Source organism: Sander vitreus, chromosome 3 (genome assembly GCF_031162955.1).
Source record: "Sander vitreus isolate 19-12246 chromosome 3, sanVit1, whole genome shotgun sequence".
Classification (NCBI taxonomy): domain Eukaryota; kingdom Metazoa; phylum Chordata; class Actinopteri; order Perciformes; family Percidae; genus Sander; species Sander vitreus.
In genome coordinates this window covers 35,708,522-35,717,511 of record NC_135857.1, presented here as the reverse complement: position 1 = coordinate 35,717,511, position 8,990 = coordinate 35,708,522, and the positions used below count along the sequence as shown (strand labels likewise).

The window sequence follows — 8,990 nt, the reverse complement described above, 5'->3', positions numbered from 1 at the left end:
CGTACAGTAGCTACTGTACACGTACTGCACGTATGCCGTACAGTAATTGCTGTACTACGTACTGTATGCCGTACAGCAGTACTGTACTACGTACTGTACGTAGTACTGTATGTAGTACGCCGTACAGTAGTACTGTACTACGTACTGTACGCAGTATGCCGTACAGTAGTACTGTACTCATGCTGTACGCAGTATGCCGCACAGTAGTGCTGTACTACATACTGTATGCCGCATCGCCGTACAGCAGTACTGTATCTACTGCTGTACTACGTACTGTACGTGAGTCACGCCGCACAGTAGTACTGTACTACGTACTCACGAATGACTGCTGATTGGAAATGAAAGCGTGTGAATGCAGACTGCGGCTGCCGGCGTTAACGGGGCTCCGTTGTGATCCCAGTGTGGAACGAGGGTTTCTCTGTTGTACAGAAGAAACTGCTGACTGTTTGTTTGTGCAAAGCAAACACGCTCCTGGAAATGATTAATAAACTACCCACAATCCTCCGGGGGCGCGGTTATTGTCGTCTCCATACCTGAGGCGTATTACACACACACACACACACACACACACACACACACACACACACACACACACACACTTTACGCCAAATGGAGCTCAATAGACCCTGCTGCATTTGGCGTGAAGTGTGTGTGTGTGTGTGTGTGTGTCTGTGTGTGTTATATCTAACTGTGTGTGTGTGTGTGTGTGTGTGTGTGTGTGTGTTATATCTATCTGTGTGTGTGTGTGTGTGTCTCTCCGTCTGTGTGTGTGTGTGTGTGTGTTATATCTAACTGTGTGTGTGTGTGTGTGTGTGTGTGTGTGTGTGATGGATGGTTCTGTATGTCCCTCCTGGGATCCTGTAGCTCTGCCTGATCGCCCGCTGTGACACATTATCTCTCCGTCCGTCTGTAGCTTCTCTTCATCCTTTCTTTCGTTGCGCTCTGTCTCTCTGTCTCTCTCTCTCTCTCTGTCTCTCTCTCTCTCTGTCTCTCTCTCTGTCTCTCTCTCTCTCCGTCACAACCTCCAGCTCTTTGCTTCTCTCTACTTAAGTCTTTTATTTTGAAATATGGCGATGCTGTGAGACAGCTTGTCCTGTCTGACGTGTCTGAACTCTGATTGGTCGCCAGACTTTAGCTTATTTGAATTCCGATTGATTGATTGATTGTGATTGGCCGATACCACATCCTGTTTCTTCTTGTTTTTGTAAGAGTTTGGTGTGTGTGTGTGGGGGGGGGGGGGTCACGATTTGGGTAGAAAAGCTCAGACTGAGAAATCCAACCACAGAAGGTGATTTCAAAATGAGCGTACGGCGCATTAACTGTCTCTCCGTCTCTGTGCAGGGCGTCTTTGATCCGCACCCTCCTCTTCCTCATCCCCGTGGTGGGCGGGACTGCAGCAGCTGTCAGTCAGGCCAGCCAATCAGGTAAGAGACATCTGCGTTGTGATTGGATCTCGTTAGAGAACAGAAATCAATGACCCACTGAGGGAGCAGCACTGATACTACTAATACTGTACCAGAGTCAAGCTTTCCTTTAAAAGCACATTTAGGACGGGAACGCCACTTTTAAGATGGACCGTATTCTGGTTTTTTGGGTCAAATGGCCTTCTGAATGGGAGAGCTAGGGACGCTACGATGCTAGCCTCAAAAGATCTATTTATAAACCACTAAGAAGGCTCGACACAACATGAGACTTTGCTCCAAGCACCACCAGGGGCTCTACAGTTTGGGTCCCTTCAATCCCATTTTGGAGCAATAAAACTGAAGTGAGATTAAGGGTTAGGGTTATATATAATAATAATAATAATAATGATAATAATTAACCTATTTTAACGATCTCAGCGCACGGCGTGAAGCGCCTGGCGCAGGTGCGTTCAGGGTGTGTCCAAATCCACTTTTGCTGGTTTGACGGCGGTAAAAAAGGGTCCGTGTGCCGGGCGCATGGTTCTAAAGGGTTGACCTTAGTGTCTTCATTAATCAGAGGTGTGTTTTGGGCGTAACATGCAATCAACCAATCAGAGATCATCTCCCATTCCCTTTAAAAGCCAGGCGCGTTTGGACCTTGGAGCATTGCTGTTATGATAGTTAATTAAGCATAGTGTTTACTAATGCTCTGTTACAATAACAATGAAATGCTGCGTGAGACCAGGTTTTTGCATCTGCTGTTTAAAGGCCGCGGGCGCTGGACGGGAAACTGACAACTGCGTCGGTCTTAAACTAGCGAAGACGCAACGTTTTCCTCCACGTGGGGACGTTGTTACGGCGACTCCTTTGACCCCTTTGCTCGTTTTGTATAGTGAACGTAAAGTTCTGTTTCCCCTTGTGTTGGTTTGCCCTCTCATAATGCGCACAAATAGACTTTCAAACGTATGGAAACGATTATTCAAACGTCATTTTTGGGCCGAGAGCTGCACCGATCCGTCTGCTGCGTCATTTCTCAGCAGAAGGGAATTGGAAAAAAGGTGAAATATGGTCCTTTATGATGTTGTCTTTCACCGTCCACATTGTGAGAGCGGCATCCCCCCCCCCCCACCCCCCCCCCCCGTTCATGAGGTGCAGCTCTGCAGAAGCGGGGTTAATTAAAAGCCGAAGCTGTTGCCCCCGTGGGACGAGGGATGGATAGTTCCTGCAAGGAGGAAGGTCATTTGTAAGACTGTCTGAGAGCGGGAGGAGCGAGGGAGGGAGCAGAGGGGAAGGGAGGGGGGTGTGGGGGGGGGTGGATGGATGGATGTAAAGAGAGGAGGGGAGCAGATAGTGGGGGGTAGATGGATGGATGGAGCTGATGTTGGGGAATGAAATGAGATACTGGACTTAATCCTTTGGGGAAACGGCGTTATTATGACACCAACAAACACACGGCACATAGAAACGTGGTTAATGTCCCGGAGAGACTCTGACATGATGCCATGCACGGATGGTCTGTTTTTAGACTCTACAGATACAAAACCTTCATGGTTTAAAAACCCTGTAATACAAAGAGTCTTACAGGCACACTAATGTCCCACTATTATTCCAAATATGACCATATTCTAAATGTGATACAGGTCATGTAAACAGCATAGTGACACACACAGCTGCCTAAAGCCGCCTTCACGCTGTGTGCTGCCCGTTCCATTGATTTCCTCCAAACAAACAAACAAAAAACTTACCCCCTGCAGTCCTCCAGAGTACCCCTAGGGAGACACGTACCCCCTGCAGTCCTCCAGAGTACCACTAGGGAGACACGTACCCCCTGCACTCCTCCAGAGTACCACTAGGGAGACACGTACCCCCTGCAGTCCTCCAGAGTACCCCTAGGGAGACACGTACCCCCTGCAGTCCTCCAGAGTACCCCTAGGGAGACACGTACCCCCTGCAGTCCTCCAGAGTACCCCTAGGGAGACACGTACCCCCTGCAGTCCTCCAGAGTACCCCTAGGGAGACACGTGCCCCCTGCACTCCTCCAGAGTACCACTAGGGAGACACGTACCCCCTGCAGTCCTCCAGAGTACCACTAGGGAGACACGTACCCCCTGCAGTCCTCCAGAGTACTACTAGGGAGACACGTACCCCCTGCAGTCCTCCAGAGTACCCCTAGGGAGACACGTACCCCCTGCAGTCCTCCAGAGTACCACTAGGGAGACACGTACCCCCTGCAGTCCTCCAGAGTACCCCTAGGGAGACACGTACCCCCTGCAGTCCTCCAGAGTACCACTAGGGAGACACGTACCCCCTGCAGTCCTCCAGAGTACCCCCTGCAGTACTCCAGAGTACCACTAGGGAGACACGTACCCCCTGCAGTCCTCCAGAGTACCCCCTGCAGTCCTCCAGAGTACCCCCTGCAGTACTCCAGAGTACCACTAGGGAGACACGTACCCCCTGCAGTCCTCCAGAGTACCCCTAGGGGGACACGTACCCCCTGCAGTCCTCCAGAGTACCCCCTGCAGTACTCCAGAGTACCACTAGGGAGACACGTACCCCCTGCAGTACTCCAGAGTACCCCTAGGGAGACACGTACCCCCTGCAGTCCTCCAGAGTACCCCCTGCAGTACTCCAGAGTACCCCTAGGGAGACACGTACCCCCTGCAGTCCTCCAGAGTACCCCCTGCAGTACTCCAGAGTACCCCTAGGGAGACACGTACCCCCTGCAGTACTCCAGAGTACCACTAGGGAGACACGTACCCCCTGCAGTCCTCCAGAGTACCCCTAGGGGGACACGTACCCCCATTTTAAGAAACGGTGCTCTAGAGGCGTGGAGAACTTCCGAACAGTCGGCCACTGTACCATTATTTTGAGGTTGAGAGTGCGGGATCTTCCTTTGTTCAAGCCTAACGTGATATTTTCCAACGCTCCCGCATAGAAGAATTGTTGGATGCGCGAATCGTTTCTTCGTGAAGAACAGACACGGTGAACGTGTTGACTTCCATTTTTACTGCGTCTCATATTTGCTGAGCAACATCCGACTCATTTATTACACCTTCCACACGAGCAGTTAGGGTTTAATAGTGAAACCTGCGTGAGAATCAAAGAGCAGCATGTTCCCGATGGATGGATGGATAATGTGTGTGTTGGGTTCAGAGAGTTAGGAAGGAGGGATGGGATTACTTTAGATGGATGGATGTTGAGATGGATGGATGGATGGTGAGATGGATGGATGGATGGTGAGATGGATGGATGGATGTTGAGATGGATGGATGGATGGTGAGATGGATGTTGAGATGGATGGATGGATGTTGAGATGGATGGATGGATGTTGAGATGGATGGATGGATGGTGAGGGAGGTGGATGGATGGATGGATGGTGAGATGGATGGATGGATGTTGAGATGGATGGTGAGATGGATGGATGGATGGTGAGATGGATGGATGGATGGTGAGGGAGGTGGATGGATAGATGGATGGATGGATGGTGAGATGGATGGATGGATGGTGAGGGAGGTGGATGGATAGATGGATGGATGGATGGTGAGATGGATGGATGGATGGTGAGATGGATGGATGGATGGATGGATGGTGAGATGGATGTTGAGATGGATGGATGGTGAGATGGATGGATGGATGGTGAGATGGATGGTGAGGGAGGTGGATGGTGAGGGAGGTGGATGGGTGTTAGAGAAGATTTTAATAGAAAGACTAATACTCTGGGCAGGAAAACCTGACAGGTCAATTACCCACAGAGAGAGAGAGAGACACACACACACACACACACACACACACACACACACACACACACACACACACACACACACACACACACACACACACACACACACACACACACATATGCACACACACAGACACACATGCACACACACACACAGACACACATGCACACACACACACACACACATACACACACACACACACACACAGACACACACACACACACACAGAGACGCACACACACACAGACACACATACGCACACACACACACACAGACACATACACATACGCACGCACAGACGCACACACACACACACATATATATATATATATACACACATACACACACACACACACACACACACACACACACACACACACACACACTCCAGTAAGTGTGGAGAGCCTCCATTAATCCAGTGTTCAGGGGAACCAGCGGGGCTGAAAGTGTCCGACACTTCAGGATATTAAAGCTGAGGCTCTGGACCCAAAAAGAGGCCGCTGGTCCTCAGTTTAGCTCTCCAACTGCTGCCTCAGTTATCTCCCCAATTATTATCAGTAATCTCCAAATCAATGCAGAGTTCCCTTTCGTGTGGTTTAGAAGCAGAGAGATGCTGTTGTAACAAGGTCCTCCCTGAGATCACCCTGTGAATATGAATCCATAAACGTTACGTTACGTTCGATATCTCCGCATGACTTAAAGCTAGCGTTGTTCTGTTTGTTTAGCATAAAAGCCAACATCTGGGGCTTTCCAGAGAGGCTTTCTGTGTGGTTTTACACCTTGCAGAAGCTTGGTGTCTTCCTGAAGTTCTTGGTATCTTGAAGCGGTTTCCGCTGGTCTTTTAGGAAGTTTTAGGTTTTTCTTTTCATGCTGGTAGTAGTTCTGTTGATCACCAATGTGGTTCCAGTACTCTTTTTGGGCTCTATAGATACACTTTGGAAGACAGTCTGCGTATTAGGTTTAAGTATTGTAAACAACAACCCAGGGCTTTCTCCTTCTCCCCTCCCAGAATGCATCTGTGGTAAGGTGTGTTGTGTTGAGATACTGGAAGAGGCCTGTCTGTAAAGAACCCATTAGTCATCACTTTTATTTTCACGTATTGAACCGTCTCATCCATTATGAATGACCTGGAGGAGAGTGTGCGTCTCTGATTGGTTGATTGGTTGTTGGCTGCTGAAACTTTAATTAGTCAGTTACATCAGTTGGTCTGTGCTGATTTGGATGACCAGTTGTTGTTGTTGTTGTTGTTTAAGTCTTTCTTCTTCCGGCAAAATGTGACTTGTCTTTAGCTTAATGCTGAGAAAACGTGAAGTGGGGCCTTGATGTGTGTTAATCATTTATGTTTGTGTGTTAACTCAAACTACTACTTTTACTGTATGAATCATTTAGTTTATTATTATCTCTAAGCTAGGGATGTCCTGAGGAGTGTCCTAGGACAGTCCTGTCCTGTTAGTAGTGTCCTGAGGAGTGTCCTAGGACAGTCCTGTCCTGTTAGTAGTGTCCTGGGGAGTGTCCTAGGACAGTCCTGTCCTGTTAGTAGTGTCCTGGGGAGTGTCCTAGGACAGTCCTGTCCTGTTAGTAGTGTCCTGAGGGAGTGTCCTAGGACAGTCGGACACCGTCCTCTCCTGTTAGTAGCGTCCTGAGGAGTGTCCTAGGACAGTCCTGTCCTGTTAGTAGTGTCCTGGGGAGTGTCCTAGGACAGTCCTGTCCTGTTAGTAGTGTCCTGAGGAGTGTCCTAGGACAGTCCTGTCCTGTTAGTAGTGTCCTGAGGAGTGTCCTAGGACAGTCGGACACCGTCCTCTCCTGTTAGTAGCGTCCTGGGGAGTGTCCTAGGACAGTCGGACACCGTCCTGTCCTGTTAGTAGTGTCCCTGAGGAGTGTCCTAGGACAGTCGGACACCGTCCTGTCCTGTTAGTAGTGTCCTGAGGGAGTGTCCTAGGACAGTCGGACACCGTCCTGTCCTGTTAGTAGTGTCCTGAGGAGTGTCCTAGGACAGTCGGACACCGTCCTGTCCTGTTAGTAGTGTCCTGGGGAGTGTCGTAGGACAGTCGGACACCGTCCTCTCCTGTTAGTAGTGTCCTGAGGAGTGTCCTACGACAGTCGGACACCGTCCTCTCCTGTTAGTAGTGTCCTGGGGAGTGTCCTAGGACAGTCCTGTCCTGTTAGTAGTGTCCTGGGGAGTGTCGTAGGACAGTCGGACTGTCTCCTGTTAGTAGTGTCCTGAGGGAGTGTCCTAGGACAGTCGGACACCGTCCTGTCCTGTTAGTAGTGTCCTGAGGAGTGTCCCTAGGACAGTCGGACACCGTCCTGTCCTGTTAGTAGCGTCCTGAGGAGTGTCGTAGGACAGTCGGACACCGTCCTCTCCTGTTAGTAGTGTCCTGGGGAGTGTCCTAGGACAGTCGGACACCGTCCTCTCCTGTTAGTAGCGTCCTGGGGAGTGTCCTAGGACAGTCGGACACCGTCCTGTCCTGTTAGTAGTGTCCTGAGGAGTGTCCTAGGACAGTCGGACACCGTCCTCTCCTGTTAGTAGTGTCCTGAGGAGTGTCCTAGGACAGTCCTGTCCTGTTAGTAGTGTCCTGAGGAGTGTCGTAGGACAGTCCTGTCCTGTTAGTAGTGTCCTGAGGAGTTTCCTAGGACAGTCGGACACCGTCCTGTCCTGTTAGTAGTGTCCTGGGGAGTGTCCTAGGACAGTCGGACACCGTCCTCTCCTGTTAGTAGTGTCCTGGGGAGTGTCCTAGGACAGTCGGACACCGTCCTGTCCTGTTAGTAGTGTCCTGAGGGAGTGTCCTAGGACAGTCGGACACCGTCCTGTCCTGTTAGTAGTGTCCTGAGGAGTGTCCTAGGACAGTCCTGTCTCCTGTTAGTAGTGTCCTGGGGAGTTTCCTAGGACAGTCGGACACCGTCCTGTCCTGTTAGTAGCGTCCTGAGGAGTGTCCTAGGACAGTCGGACACCGTCCTCTCCTGTTAGTAGTGTCCTGAGGAGTGTCCTAGTACAGTCCTGTCCTGTTAGTAGTGTCCTGAGGAGTGTCCTAGGACAGTCGGACACCGTCCTCTCCTGTTAGTAGTGTCCTGAGGAGTGTCCTAGCACAGTCCTGTCCTGTTAGTAGTGTCCTGAGGAGTGTCCTAGGACAGTCCTGTCCTGTTAGTAGTGTCCTGAGGAGTGTCCTAGGACAGTCGGACACCGTCCTCTCCTGTTAGTAGTGTCCTGGGGAGTGTCCTAGGACAGTCGGACACCGTCCTGTCCTGTTAGTAGTGTCCTGAGGAGTGTCCTAGGACAGTCGGACACCGTCCTGTCCTGTTAGTAATGTCCTGAGGAGTGTCTTAGGACAGTCAGGCACTGTCCTGTACACTGTCCTGTGACTCCCAGACACTGTCCTGTGACTCCCATGACTGTCCTGGGACAGTCAGACACTGTCCTGTGACTCCCATGATAGTCGCAGGACACTGTCTGACTGTCCCGGGACACTCCTCAGGACACTGCTAACAGGACAGGACAGTTTTTGCTGCCACTGCTGCTGCGATACTGGCATCGCTGTGGGTGCATCCCTGGTCGAGAGCGTGTTCATGTACATGCAGCAAACATCACCGTTGCAGAAATGTGAAGTCAGATGTTTCAGAAGCTTTCCCAGCCGGATAAAAATAACTGAGTGAGTTTGGGGTATTTACAGCATGAAGGTCAGGGTCGGAAAACAGAAACGTGTCCATGTGGCTTCAGCCCCAAACTATCAGCAGCATCTTTTTGGTTCTTCCTGTAAATAACCCTCATGTTGTGCAGCTTTTTAAAGCAAATGTAGAGAAGCAGTGGCAGCAAAAATTGTCCTGTCCTGTTAGTAGTGTCCTGTACACT

General features: G+C 50.4%; 1 protein-coding gene across 3 annotated transcripts in view; it reads left to right on the top strand.

The window, feature by feature from the left end:
• The window catches only part of il1rap (interleukin 1 receptor accessory protein), a 50,986-nt gene that overhangs the window by 4,786 nt on the left and 37,210 nt on the right, over positions 1-8,990 (top strand). For all 3 annotated transcript variants that reach the window (XM_078247202.1, XM_078247203.1, XM_078247206.1), the window contains one exon: positions 1,342-1,424. In XM_078247202.1, coding sequence (XP_078103328.1) covers positions 1,342-1,424 — 83 coding nt within the window. The remainder of the gene's footprint in view (positions 1-1,341; positions 1,425-8,990) is intronic.